Source organism: Camarhynchus parvulus, chromosome 7 (assembly GCF_901933205.1).
Source record: "Camarhynchus parvulus chromosome 7, STF_HiC, whole genome shotgun sequence".
Taxonomy (NCBI): Eukaryota; Metazoa; Chordata; class Aves; order Passeriformes; family Thraupidae; genus Camarhynchus; species Camarhynchus parvulus.
In genome coordinates, this window is record NC_044577.1 from 16,845,344 (window position 1) to 16,860,338 (window position 14,995).

At 36.1% G+C, this 14,995-nt stretch overlaps 1 protein-coding gene across 4 annotated transcripts in view; it reads left to right on the plus strand.

The window, feature by feature from the left end:
* The window catches only part of GPR155 (G protein-coupled receptor 155), a 31,895-nt gene that overhangs the window by 11,828 nt on the left and 5,072 nt on the right, over positions 1-14,995 (plus strand). For 3 of the 4 annotated variants that reach the window (XM_030951781.1, XM_030951782.1, XM_030951780.1), the window contains exons 3-13: positions 1,580-1,979; positions 3,331-3,496; positions 4,685-4,840; positions 5,863-5,946; positions 7,211-7,331; positions 8,565-8,649; positions 8,733-8,823; positions 9,821-10,094; positions 10,736-10,837; positions 12,569-12,702; positions 14,180-14,275. In XM_030951781.1, coding sequence (XP_030807641.1) covers positions 1,580-1,979; positions 3,331-3,496; positions 4,685-4,840; positions 5,863-5,946; positions 7,211-7,331; positions 8,565-8,649; positions 8,733-8,823; positions 9,821-10,094; positions 10,736-10,837; positions 12,569-12,702; positions 14,180-14,275 — 1,709 coding nt within the window. Of the gene's footprint in view, positions 1-1,579; positions 1,980-3,330; positions 3,497-4,684; positions 4,841-5,862; positions 5,947-7,210; positions 7,332-8,564; positions 8,650-8,732; positions 8,824-9,820; positions 10,095-10,735; positions 10,838-12,568; positions 13,418-14,179; positions 14,276-14,995 lie in introns of those variants that run through there. The other variant, XM_030951783.1, reaches the window with a different exon arrangement.

Consider the following 14,995-nt stretch of genomic DNA (forward strand, 5'->3'; position numbering starts at 1 on the left):
GTACTTATAGACCTTAGTTTATTGTCTTAAGTATGCAGGTTCACTTTACCAGAATGTAAGTTTTTAAAAGGTTTTTAAAATTTTTCGCTCAGACATTAATTACACATGACTTGGGTGGAGTTGTGTTTGAGTGACATGGGCATTCTGTATAAAGCAATATAAAACATCAGTCTCAGGTTTGAGGTTTTAGGAAAATACCTATTTGCATAAAAAGTGTCCAGCATATTTAAAGTGGTTTTGATTACCAGATTGTATTTAGTACTTAAAACTGGCTTGTTCAATGCAGTAACTAACCCCAAACCTGGTACTTCTGTTCAACAGTCTATTTAGGATTTTATACAGGTAAGTTCTTCTACATGTACTTTAATAATGCCCTGTAAAAGTAAAAATGCCTTTAGTGCCTTTTTTAATATATATAAGAAATCAACTAGTTGAGAATGTCAGTTTATTTGCTCTAAAAAGGAGACTGTTCAAAGTGAGTGCTGATCTAGCATTTGGAAGTTCCTGTCATTCCACAGGCTTAAATAATACAACGGTAAAACTCTTTTGGATTTTGAAAAATGTGGTCACGAGGAACAACTTTTTCAGAAAGGGTTAATAATGTTATTAATAATTATGAATTGCATAGTATGTATCTAATACATAGTATATGTAATAATTATGATAGAATTAACTATATATACATATATTATAATTGACATACTATTAATAACTTTAGCATATTATTGACAATTGCTAATAACAAAAAATTATTAAGTATAACAATTATAAGTCAGGTAAAAGAGCATTGGGGGTTTTTAATTCACATTAGATTTTAATCTATGTTTCCAAAGTATTTTCATTATTTTTGAAGTGCCTTTAGTACAAACTTGAACTAAGAAGCAATTCTACTTTGATTCAGAAGTATGTAGTAGTAGTGAAAGCAAAAGCTGATGATTTAGAGCTCCTTGAGGGACCATAACTACAGCAGTAACTCTTGTCCTAAGTAGTCCCAGAGAATGAACCAATAATTATGTCATAAACTTTTGTTCCGAGTTGTTGCTTTGTTGTGTTGTATTGAATCAATGTAGAAAGATCACACCTGATTTACCCATTGAAAACTGATTAAATTCCAAAGAAGTGAGACTCCCTTAAGATGGGAAGCAACTTGTATCCTGCAAAGGTGCATTTAATTCTCCACAACTGTCATGTTTCTGGGGAGGAAAAGCTAGTCAGAAATAAAGCCAAAGTATTTCCAGCATTTGGGATGACTCAAAGGAAATAGAGAATTGTTAAGTTATTTTCTTTCTTTTTTTATGTTTATGGTGGCTAATTGTAGGGTGATTAAATAGCATTGGATAGTTAATTATTGGTCTTTAATATATTCTTTAGATAACTGTTGCCTAATATGATAGGACATACTTCTCTTCCTGCATTATCTTATATTGATTGTTAATTAAATTAAATTAATTCAGTTCCTTCTGGAGGAAACTTAAATAATTTTCTTTAGTTTTCAGAGAGCAAAATTTAATTTCAGTATTTCAATGTATTTTTCTACTGAAGTGTTATCACTCATAACTCTTCATTTCCTGTCTTCTAGTTGAAGCTTTATATCAAACCACTTACCCAGAGTATCTCCAGTACATTTACCTAGTGGCTCCAATATCTCTTATGATGCTAAACCCCCTGGGGTTTATCTTCTGTGAAATCCAGAAGTGGAGGAATAATCGTACTGTGTCACAGAGCAAAATCAAAATAGTGGGCCTAGCACTCCTTCGAGTTTTGCAGAACCCAATTGTATTCATGGTCTTCATAGGAATTGCTTCAAATTTTATTCTTGGCCAGAAGATTCCTGAATACCTTGAAAATTTCCTTGATGGACTGGGCAGTTCATTTTCTGGCTCTGCACTTTTTTACCTTGGACTGACTATGGTGGGACAAACAAAAAAACTGACAAAGGGTATGTTTGTTGCACTGATCCTTCTCATCACAGCTAAACTGTAAGTTCAATTTATGTATTTTTATACCTTTGTTCTCTAGATGTTTTAAGCTCTGAATACCCTGGTCAGATGGCTTTTCTCTAAAAACGTTTATGATAATAGTGCATTTCACTCCCAAAATTTGAGTGAGTGCTTCCCAAACTCTTTGATAAAATGCAGCTGTTAATTTTTTTAAGGAAATTTAATTGACTAAAAACCTGTTGTCAGGCTCTGCAGAGAAAGAAAATTAGGGGTGCTGTGCCTTCATGGACTGCCTACAGGTTATCTGTCGTGAATTGGGTATTTGGGGCATTTGTAGCTTAAATAGTTAAATAAATAGTTAGACAGTATAAATAATAATAAAAAATAAATAGTTAGTAGTGAGTTTAAGTATATTTGATTAGTATTTGTATTTTATTTGGCTTAAACAATGCATCTCCAAATTAGTTGTTTTTCCTTACTTGGTAAGTCTTTGAAACAACTATACTGGAAGAGCATAGAAGTGGTCACTTCATGCTCTAAAACTGCTTGACTTTTAAGCATGAATAAAGGCCAAGTTCTATTTAGAACTTGTACTATCATAATCTTCCCTTGAATATATTTGAGGGAATATTTATTTATTTATTTAATATAAAATATTTTGTTTCCTACAGAACTACAATTAACATAATACAATGTTTGGGTTTTAAGTTTATATTGTAAAATTTGAAGGTGCATTTCAGTATCAAGTACAACTAAAGAGCAAAGCTAAAGACCTAGTCTGTAAACCAGCTTAATGACAAATTTTGTAATGAAAAAAACATGAAAAACACTGGGTTTTAATGTTAGCACTTTGTTTACTTTAGGCCTGTGTAAGGCTTGCATTGAGTCTGTGTGAGATCCAGGCTATTGCTGAAATGGCCTTGATGCCAGTGGTTTGCTGGCCAGAACTTTTGGCATGGGATACTTAAGCTTGAGCCCTTATTATGTTTCAGATGGCTTGCAGAAAGGTGGACTGAATTTCAGAGCTGCTGACTGCTTATAGCTACTATTACTGTAACAGCTGTAAAATGAGATTTTTAATGTTTTGCCATTCTAAATTTGAAGTTTGTACAAAGAATGTGTCTGCATAATCAGGAAAGCTGCTTCTATGCCCGAGTTTGTTGATATGTTTGTCCTTCTTATTTTAATGTAATTTGTGATGGAAGTTTTTTAAGCAGCTGGGAAATATTTTTATAACAATAAAAGCAATCATTCAAAGTGATGTCAGTATTTTGCTTTTCATAAGTAGTATTCAAAGCCTTAAATTTCCTTTTTATTCATTTTCTGAGTAAAGAAGAGTCTATTGTTGTAGGTTGAGTAATATTTTTTCAATTACTTTTTCCCCTTTCAGGCTCATGATGCCATTTCTCTGCAGAGAGATGGTGGAGCTCTTGGACAAGACTGACAACGTGGTCAATCACACCAGTTTATCAAACTATGCATTTCTTTATGGAGTTTTTCCAGCAGCACCTGGTGTCGCAATATTTGCAAGTCAATTTAACATGGAAGTAGGAATTGTATGTAGTTAAACTTTTCCAAATATGCCCTAACTTTAAGCTTAATTTCTTTGATTAAATAAATAAATAAGTAGGCTTGAAGAATCTGCTTTTCTGAAGTATAGATGTCTTAGAGTTACTTCTACTCCCAGGATCTTTCCTGATGTCTTAAGTGTCTTGATAGTCCTCGTCCTTTTTTTTTTTTCATTTGTGACTCTAGTAGAAAGAGATAACTTCAGATATAAAGAACTTGTGTGTTTGTTTTTTGGGGTTGGGTTTTTTGTCTTTTTTTTCCAACGACCTTATCGTTGAGATGTTTTTGTAGGGGAAAGAAGAAATTATGTTACTGACTTCAGTAAGAATAGTGTCATAGCTGAAAATCTATGGAAGATCTTAAGCTTTAACTGATTCATTGTGCTGCCCTTCAGTTAAATCCTGTGATAGAAAGCATTTTACTTCTCTTTATATGTACATAGTAGAGGGTACCTTCGACTTTAAATAGAATTTTTTTTAGAATTGTTTCTTCCACTTGAAGTGACATTAACACATTTTTGTTGATTTTCATTGTTTTTAATGGTTTCTGTTTTGGAGTTGTTCAGATGTATTTGGTTTTTTTAAGAAAAAATGATAATAAAGGTAAATCTTGCCAGATAGAATTTTAAACTCTGGAAATTTCTTTAAAGCAGAGTCTCTAGTATGTGTAACAACTCACATTTCCGTCACTGTGCAAATTGTAGAAAGTAGAAAGACAATGAGAAGCCAAACTAGAAATCACTTGTAAATATATATGGTTTCTTCTCATGAATTGGTGCATATTAATATTTGCATAGCTACATGGTTTTTTTAGTGATTTATTGTGTGAATGTTTATATCCAAAAGCAAATTGTGACAGTGTAAATTCACCGCTAGACAGCAGTCATTTGTATATTTGACACCCATGAAAAAGCTCTGTAGAAATCTGCAGGAGGAAACTCTACTCCTACTATTTCAGAGGCTTGTTAAAATTTTCAGTTTAGCTTTGTGTATAAACCAGATACTTTCTGGCTCAAATTGTAAATAATTTGTTATAGAAACAACTCATTATTTGTTAAAGGCCTAGGTATATTTAATTCAAAGGTCCAATTTTGCCAGTTGTTGTATTCCTGAAAGCAGATTATTTACCTTGAGATGCGATTGACTCGGTTGTTGTTTCTGTTTGACTCTTGGCAGATTACCTCAGGCATGGTGATCAGCACGTTTGTGTCTGCCCCCATCATGTATGTTTCTGCATGGCTGCTGACCATCCCTTCCATGGACCCCAACCCCCTGGTAGCTGCCCTGCAGAACGTCAGCTTTGACATCAGCATCGTCAGCCTCATCTCTCTGGTAGGCGCTGCCGGGGGAGGCACAGAGAGCTCGGGGTCAGGGCAGCCCGGCTGCGTCAGCAGCAACTGAGTCACTGCAGGAGCTGTGCTTCCTCATCACATCCTCAGCACAGGGGGAAGGAAGAGTTAAACATCCTGATTAAGCAGTGGGGCTGCTGCAAAGCTGCACTGTACAGAAAGAGGAGTGACTGAGAGCGTTTAGTGCAGAGCTTGAGAGGGTTTTTCTGTTAGGTTTGTTTTCTTGTTTTAATAACAGGGTGTGGGGGAATTCAAGTACTAGCTTACTCCACAGAGGCTAGTTACATCAAGCCAAGTGAGGTGCTTGGATATCACGGTAATGAAGGCTGTGTACAAACTTCAGCTACAGAAATGTCAGTGCATATTTGTTTCATGAAGTCTTAATGAGCGTTAATGAAATAGTTTAACCTGAAAAATTTGTTTATCAAATTCCTTTACTAGAAATTATTTTCTTAAAAATCAAGTTGATAATCCAGAAGTCCAATGTCAATTTTGTTTTGGTTTTATAGAAAGTAGAGATAGTATGATTATTTTATTTGCTTTTTAAAAATTAAAACATGCACGTTGGAAGGAGTTGGAATTTTCTGAAGTTGTTGTCTCACTGAAGTCCTCTTGTCTTGAGACTGTGCCTTAAGGGAAGTGAGAAGTGAATGCTAACTCTTGCTGGTCAGATAATTTTGGGAGATTCAGGGGAGGTGAGTGTGGATTTTAAATTCTAAATTGCCAGGCTACACTGTGGTCATTTGTGTCCTGAGGAACTAACAGGTTTCTCCATGTTCCAGGCAAGTGCTTGGTCTTTACTGGAAGTATTTCACCAACATGAGAGCACCAAGATGCTTTTTCTGAGCACAGCTCCTGAGGTGAAGGGGCTGGCAGCATATTGTAGCAGTCATGTTGCTAAGATCTGTTGTATATTTAATTTCACCATCATCTGCCAGAATACTCATCTTGTTCTTTTGGGTTTTGTTTTATTCTTTAATTAATTTTTCTTCTTGTATGTTACAGACCTGGTCTCTTACTGTTGTTGTTCTGAGTAAGAAATACAAACAGATTCCTCATATGATTACAACAAATCTACTTGTTGCTCAGGTCAGTAGTAAGGAGAATGCTGTTGTGTGAGGTTTAGGGTTTAAGTTTTTAACAATTTTGGAAGTTTGATTTTTACAGTGAGATCTCTATAGCTAACTGTGGAGGGCAGGTGAATCTAATATGTGACTTGTCTAAACAATTTCAGTGCTGTGAAATACACCCTTGAGGAAAGTGATAGTTAATGTGGGCACTGTGATTCCTAAACAGAACTATAAACAATCAGAACAGAGAGTGGCTTCTGAGATGTTTTCTTAGTTTTTGCCCAATACTGTTGAGAGCACTTCTGTTTCAGTTATGCCCATCTGAAGCAATACCAGGAGCAGCAGCTTGTTTGACTCTGTAGTAACCCTATTCAAGGAGCTAAATAGAAAAATAATCCCTGTACTGGTTTATGTCCCTGAAGCTCTGCAGAGAGATCAGCAGGTGCAAGTGTTGGTGCACGGATGTGTGGGAGTGTATGGCTGGTGGCTAGGGAAGGCCAAAGCCAAGTGGCTCTGGATTAATTTTAATTGTTATTTAATCTGAGAGAACACTAAAGAGTACATGCTCCTTATTCTCTTGAGGTCAACTGCACAACTGGAACAGCCTGTGCTTCTATAACATCTGTGTGGTAGTGCTTTCTGAAGTGTTCTGTAGTTGGTTTTGTTTTTAATCTGATCATGGAGTCACATTTAAAAATGTAATGGATGAGAACTGCAGGTGCTTCTGTTCTGTGCCAACAAAGCTAGCTTTCATCTTAAAAAAATAGAACTATTTTGTTACTGTCTCCACAATACTTCAGCCTATCTTTTCAGGTTCCTTCAGTGTTAAAATTATCATATATGCAATATCACTGTGTGACAACTGGTGTAATTCTTGGCTGAACAAACACCAATTAACCTCAGTTTCATGTGCAAATAATATTAGGTAAATGGTTTGTACTTGCCAAAACATCACCATTTTCTTACTGTAAGGTATACAAAGTTGGGGCTTTACCTGATTTGCCTTACTCCTAGTTTATATGAGCTATATACTTGCTGTCAAAAAAACCCTCCTGAAAATAAGGTAGCATAGTCAAGTGCCGCAACTGTAATACTGAATTTACGGTGGCAGTACTTTACTGCTAAATGAAGTATCCAGTTCACAAAATCACCCTCCAGTGCATCTGGGGGTGGAGTTTGAAGCTTACTGTAGGTATATAGCTCTCTGTTCAGGGTTTTTTTTGGTTTTTTTTTGTCATTCTGCTTTCCCAGTTTAAATGATGATATCTTACTTTTCTTTCCAGTTTATTGCTTGCATTGGAATGGTGGCATGGAATTTCACTGTTAAAGAGAAGGACATCACCATCCAGATCCTCGTATTTATATTCCTCTACAGCTCACTTTACAGTACCTACCTATGGACAGGTATGATTTTCCTAGGTACTGTAATGAAAGATTAATGTCCTGAAATAACATTAATTATATTCTTCAGAGTACTTGTTCCTTTCACTTGTTCGTAGTTTTACAAATGGGGGTACCTGGAAGTTGTGCTGAGGTTTAGTGTTAGGCACTTCTGCTGAGCAGGTGTGGCTTGCCTTTGCTGGATACAGTAGCCTGGCTGGTGTGTGTCAAGAGACAAGAGCCCATTCTCAAGGCAGAAGCAACTTCAGATAGAGTGAATTTGGGGGGTTGCCCTTCAGCTAGTCAAAGTCTTAATAATGCTTTTTAATTAATGCAGAGTTTAAGATTTTAATTATTCAGCCTTAAGTAGATTTAAAAACTGGTGCAACGAAAAAATAGAAAATACAGGGTGAAGGGAAATACCCAAGTAGCTTTTACACCTCTTTCCCCTGGAAATTGTAGTTTCTAAAAACAATATGTGTGCATAAGATTAATGTGGGAATTGAAATAGAAAGAATTGAAAGATGCTTCAAGAAGCTTGGAGTACCTTACATATATGATTAAAAGAATAGAGACTTTGGTATTCAAGATATTTTTGTTCAGAATCTATGGTTTTAATTCCTGTGGTGTTTTTTTGGAGTGAGTTGTATTTGTTTAGCTGAAGTACATAGCTCATGATTGGTGTGGCCTAATATAAATACTAGCTTTGCTTCCACATGAAAATGTTGCTGAGCTGCTGAGGTGTGAGTAGGCTAGGCAGTTCTAGAAGATACTCCCAAAATAGTTAGATATGTAAAAATATGCAAAACTTTTTAGTTAAATTTATCATTGACTTTACAAAGGACTAGTCAGTTTTTACAGAAATGTTATAACTGAATACAACACTGTTTGTTGGTTGCTGAAGAGTGTTGGGATAGAAAACTGCTGTTATTACCTCAAGAAATTAGTTACATGTGTCTTAAATGTTCTTATGGTATCTTTTTCCATCTTGTGAACCTTTCATGTCATTTAGAAGTGAGTATTTAATATAAAATATCCTGGAATTTTTTCAATGTTTCACTATTAACATGATTTTTTAGGCAATGAGTATTTCTAATTTACTTTCTCAGAATAGAATCAGACAAATTATTTTAGAATATTTAAAGGTCTGAGAAGACTATTTTAAGCTATTGAGCAGGTCACATCATAGTTTCTAGGCTTTGCACTTACCAATTCCCTTTTTAATAATGAACAAGGCATTTATTTTGGTTTTTTTAGGTTTTCTATCTTTTTCTTTGTTTCTGTTGAAGAAGAGAGAAACTGTAAAGATTCCCATTGGGTTTATCATCATAGCTGGATGGGGGTAAGTTAATTCAAATGCTTCCCTTCTGAATTAGTAGGAGCATGTTATGCATCTGTTATGTACTTCCTATTTTGTTCTTTCAGAGTCCCAACAGTTCTGGTGGGAATCTTACTAATTGTTGGTGAACGTAACAACTCTAGTATTGACTCTGCCTTTTTCTATGGAAAGCATCAGGTAGGAACATGTTCTGTCTCATCACTTCACACTTCTGCCATGCCACCTGTGCAAGTAGCTTTCAGTCAAAGTGCAGGCTACTGTAATAAAAGTATCCTTGTAGAATGCTTATAGATTGATAAAAAAATGTATTTCTGTCATGAGCCACTAGGTACATTTGCTTGGAGAAAGACCTTCATGTTTAGGCAGCTATGACTAAGGAAAAAAGGGAGTAGGCTTCTTAAAGAAAAACCTTAGGAGTGGTAATGAATTACAGAGCTCTTTTCCTGATGACTAACTTGTATTCTAGCATGATAGTTATCTAAAGTTGTTGTTATCCAGTATCTAATTAATGGCTTTTGGTCTGTAATAGATAGGATATGTATCACCTGTGTAGCAGTAACTGCTTGCACTATTGTAGGCTTCTCAGCACAATCATAGGTCGAAAGACCCTGAACTACCATTTTAACCAGCAAATAGTTCCTCTTATCAGAGGATATAGAGTGTACTAGCATAGGTATTTGTCATCTTTTCTCCCTCTCTGTCTTGTGGACAGAGAGTCCATGAGCCACTCTGGATTGTTCATGTGGCACTGTCAGAAGTACTAAATAGCCTCAGAGTGGATTCTGGGTATCAGTGCAGGTGATTAGAAGGAAAGGCTAATTAATAGGATGCTCCCCATTGGCTAAAGAATGTAAATTAGAGCACATTCCTCTTTGGAGTGAAAAGGTACCAGAGCAGAACTGAACCCAGGAAGGGGGAAGACAGTGAGGGATGTTTTTGGATTGCATGGGAAACAGGGGTCCACACTTTAAAAAACAAACAAAAAAGCTCAGTTACTCAGGCAAGGAAAATTAGTTTCTTTCAGTGCCATGAGGTGCAAGAGCAGTAAATATAGGAAACATAGTCTTGTTCAGACTCATTTGTAAGTGTCTTTAGAAAAGTACAGGAGTTAGAAAAACAGACATAGGCAACTATTTTCCTATATTTACGTGCATTTTCTTTGCTTTCTTAACAGATAATTACCACAGCAGTCATACTGTTCCTCAGCATATTGATGTCAGGTATCTCACTGATGTGCATGAACAGAAGCAGGCAGGGGTCCAGCTATGGGGTGTTGAACCCATACTCACCGCGTAGCTCAATGGAGGAGGTTGAAGTGGAAGGGAGTGGGCAGAATCATACTTCAGCCACTATGACTCAGTCTTCTCCAGAATCTTCTGCACAATCTTCTCCAGAATCTTCTGCACAGTCTTCTCCAAGATCTTCTGCACAGACATCTGCAGAAAAAGGTAGACAAAATATATTTCTATAAAGAATAACCAGCTTAGGGCGCTATAAACTAATTTCAAATATAATTCTGACCTGGGAAGGATGGTTTACAGCTTCAGGTGTTAGATTAGGACAGAAGAAAATTTAGATATAACTACCCAAATATTTAGGTTTGTGTTTCTAAAGTTTGATTGTTACCATTGTAAGAGTTGTGTAAGTGGACAAGAAGAAAAGGCTGTGGATGATTTTTGTATAAGTAGTGATACCTTGATAAGGATGTGATAAATGCAACCCACTAGGCATCTTAAATTGTTTACTCACTAAATTGTCTCTCTGAGAATGAATTAAATGCCAGCAGAAACACTCAATGTGTTTCTAATCCTTTTTTGTATGTAGCCTTTTTGATCCCCTTCTGGTGATGTTATTTTGCCTGTAACTAAAAGTGCTTCTGTTGCTTCAATGGTGGTAGTGTTATGTTAAACTATTAGTATTAGTGACCCATTTACTTTCTCAACAAACTGGAAAAGTTAGGCCTGTCTTCTCCTTTTGGGTTATTTTTGAGCATAATAGTTAAAGCTGCAAAGAATATATTGTTACACCTGGAAAATAAATTATGGTAGTGAGGGAAGCTAACTATCCTATTATTGTATATATTTAATAGGTTGCTGTTCTTGTCAAACAACAAATGGTGAATTACCCTGTGCTAAAGACAGCAAAGCAGTGTCAGATGCTGTTGAAAGCAAGATTCCTCCAATTGAGACAGGTAAAGCAGTAGTATCTCCTTGTTTTTATACTACAGGCTCTTTCCCAACATCTGTGTGTTATTCTCACAAAGAGACTGTTGGAGCTATTGTTCTCTCAACTCTACCTGGATAACTGATATTTTGTATTAAATTCAGTTATTAGGCAATATTACAGCTGTTTGTTCTCTTCTGCTGATAGTTGTTTGTAGTCTCTCAGTGTTCAAGATGGACAGTTGTTTTGGATGTCACTTTTTTGACCACAAAGCTACTTTGGTGTGTTCTGAGCATTCAGACTTTACCTCTCCATTGTTGTCTTGTTTGGATGCTGGGAAGTTGAATGCGTAACCCTACTTTGCATCAAGCTTTTAACATAAACCACTTTTTTACATCCTCATATTCACATCTTGCATCTTTTTAAAAAGCCTTTGTTGTAATCAGGCACAGGTTTTGAGCACTAAGTAAGATCTAGAGAAGCAAGTGCTTACTGCAAATTAGATTAAATGTCCATGCTGCTGTGTACTATTTATGTCTAGAGAAGAGAGATGGAGAAAATCAACTAAGAGGACTTAGGAGTCACTAAAATAGAAAAAAAATTGATTGAACTGACTGTTCAACACCTGTCTGAAAACTGCATGCCCGGTGCATTCTCACTGCACATCAGTGTCAGTAATCAAAGGTAGCTGCCAGTACAACTTGGCTCTTTTTCCTATTTTTTCACTTGTTCTCATGCATTCTTAACCAGAAGATCATATGCTTATGCTTTGTTTGCATGCACCCTAATTTTCAATTAATCTAAATATTTCACACTGAAGCATTCTTCAGTTATGTCTCGTCTCACAAAATGCTCCCTTTCTGCCTATTGCCAACTATTTTATCTATTAAGTAATTGAGACAAGCACCATAAGAATGTCTTCAAGAATAGAGAAAGGCCAATTTAATTTTCTTATCCTAAAAGATAAGGTAGAAAATACCTTTTGGTTGAGTGGAAATTATTTCAACCTCCTGAGTGAACAGTTCAAAACTGTAAATCAGTAAAAGCAAATTGTAATGCATATGCTTGTGTAACCTTGGCTGCAATAATTACTAATTCTTCTGCTATCTCACTGAACTGCTTTGAGTTATCTGGTACCAACTCCTTCATATGACCTTGCCAGGAAGTTTTTCACTGCCATCTAGAGGAAGATACTCAGAATTTCTTAGAACTGTAGCTGGAAGTCAAGCATCCATTCTCTTTGTGTTTGATTCCTTTCGTTGGTAGGATTATGATCATGTTCTGATATACTGTGTTAAAAACACAGTCACAGACCTGAATTAAATATGGTTGTCTGTCTGATTGAGAGATAAACAACACTGAGATGCAGAGTAAAAACATTAGAGCTGACAGTATATTTGACTTTTTTCAGAAATAAATTTAAAATTTTAAAACTGTTCAGAGAATTTCTTTCATTATTTTCATTCATTCTAATAGTGTTTTCTCAGTGTTAACCACACATTCAGTTTGAATTAAATCTTTGAAAGAATAATTCTGTTGGAAAAGCTTTTATTGTTTTAGGAGCACACATAAACTTCAGCTGTTTCATTTGAGTAGATGTCCGAACAGGTTATTGTCAAAGCCAGTATTAAATTTTGTGTGTGTCACTTCAGTAGAGATACTTAACAAAGTGATTTGACTCAGCAAGTTGCATGAACAAGTTTGTTCATGGAGTTCTGAAGATAGAAGGCTAATGAAGAATTTCTGGTTTGTTTTCCAGTGGATCAGTGTGTGAGTCACTGCAGTGCTCAGACGTGTGTGTTGGCTCAGGAAGAACAGCTTCTACAGACTGGAGACAAACAGCTGGCCAGACATGTGCTGCTGTGCTTACTTCTTATTGTTGGCCTATTTGCTGTAAATATTCTTTCTCCCCATGTTAACTCTTTGAGGTAGAATGATTTTTAGGAAAACTATGTAGACAATCCAGTAAAAATCTTCCAGTTGCTTAAGTAAAAATTCATTAAATAAAACAGAGGCTATATTTTGCTTCCTTACTGGAAGAGGGATGTCATACAATTAATTTTTCTGTGCCACATCATAAATTAAATGCAAGTTAAGATTGATGATGTTGAGCAAGATACTAGAGAACCCTAAAGGGGAAGAAAAAGTGAAGTTATATCATTATATCATTCATCACTACTGCCCCTCTTCCCAGTTTTCTCAAGAGTTGGTCTTCTTCCCTAGACAATTATCAATTAAAAATATAAACTGAATTCTGCTTCTGAAGGAGACTACAAAAATTGTTCTATCTGATCAGGCTTATATTGGAACTTGGATTTCTCTGAGGTGTTAAAAATAAACTTAAGATTATTTTAAATGGGAAATGCAATTTTGTTGGTTTTAGTGGTGTTTGGAGCAACATTGCTAAGTTAGTGTTGCCACTCATCATTACTGACTCCAAGATGTGTTGGTGATTGCTCCTGGGTACAAATGTGAAATAACAGAATGTAATGTGTTGGAGATATAATTTTAATTTTTAACTGTGACAAAGGCAAGAAACTGCTCTCTGAATGTAATGCTCAGTTGAATTTTTTGTGGATGTCAGTTGGGAGAAGCATTTTATTTGAAATGGAAAATACTGTGGCACAAATATATAATACTACAAAGCAGGACAGTGCAGCACAACAGTGTGGGTTGGTAGCTACTGCTGTTGCTTTTCAAGTTCTGTTAAATTACAAAATGAAATGTTTCCCTCTCAAATTTCCTGTATCAAATATTTCATGCTAGTATTGTTTTTACTTCTTTTATATTTAAGGGGTACCCCAACTGTCAGCCTATATTTTAGCTGTATCTGAATGCTTATGCAGATGTTATGAAATAAGATCAGTTACTTAAAGAATTAGCCCTTACACTCAAATGGGTTAACTTTGCAGGTTTCCTCCTTCTGTCAGGCATCTCAAATAGCTGAAGTGGTATGTGCTTCACCTTAACATAATCCTAACTCTGCAAGAAATATGTAGAAAGCTCTGGCCTCAGCTAAGCAGCCTTAAGACAAACACTGCAAATCTGTCTGGGCTCATATTGACTGTGTTATGTTGAAAACCTAAGTATACTTGAGGCAAGTTCCTTACAAAAACATGTAAAGAACTCTTACCCTGCTATGTTTTGCATTGTTATGTTTAAAACAGCCAAGGTTCCCCCTCCCACCAAGCTATTAAGCCTAACTAAGACGATATTTTAAGGTGTTTATTCCCTCTTACTTGTCTTTATCTGAATAAAGAGACCATGAACATTGTGCAACAATTATTAGCATGTGAGGAGAAGAAAGCTTTTGATTTTTAACAGTTAGGTTATGTTTGTGGGTTTTGTTGTTTTTCTATTTTCTTTACAGAATCTCTCCAGTTGCTTGTGGTGGCTGTTCAACCAAGAGCCTGGAAGGCTGTATGTGGAACTGCAGTTCTTCTGTGCTGTGTTTAACTTTGGTCAGGTACTTACCAATGTTTGTTCTGAAAATGACCATGTTGGTGGGTGTTGCAGCAGATAATGCACATCTTCTACCATGTACATTTTCAAAAGTGCAAGTGACAACTGAGTGCCAAATGCTCATGGAAACTGATTAGGAATTTAGCCTTATTTGTACCAAAGCTTCACTGGTGTCTCTTCTGTGGAGTTACATCAGTTGCAAGGCAGGTCCATGGATGTAAGGTTTAAATAATATCTCTGGTTTTGGTGGCAGTGCCATAGCAAAGAGCTGAAGATGGATGCTGGTTCTGGCTGCACCTGGCCTGGTTCAGTGCTCCTGACGCCAGGCAGCTTTGTCACCTGTGCAGGTGAAAGCCAGGCAGAGTAAATACACACACTGGAGGAACATTTTACACAGCCATGGCACGTGTGCCTACAGGATGCACTGCAGTATCAAGTAATGATAGTTCTATATAAAAGCTGCACGGAAAAATGAATTAAGTAGAGAGCATTCTAGCTTTTGAATTACAGTAAGTCTGTCCTTTCCTTGGCATTAACAAAGACAGATTCAATACCTGGCTATGTGAGGTTGCCAGTTACCCCAAAGTGTCAAGTGGCATGTCACAGCATTAGTTTTACTGAACTATTTCTTGAAGGTTTTATATGATGGACTATTAGGTATTGATATGTCTTTCTAAGGTCCAAATGAAAAAATCAAAGCAGAAACAAAATGCATTTTGAATGG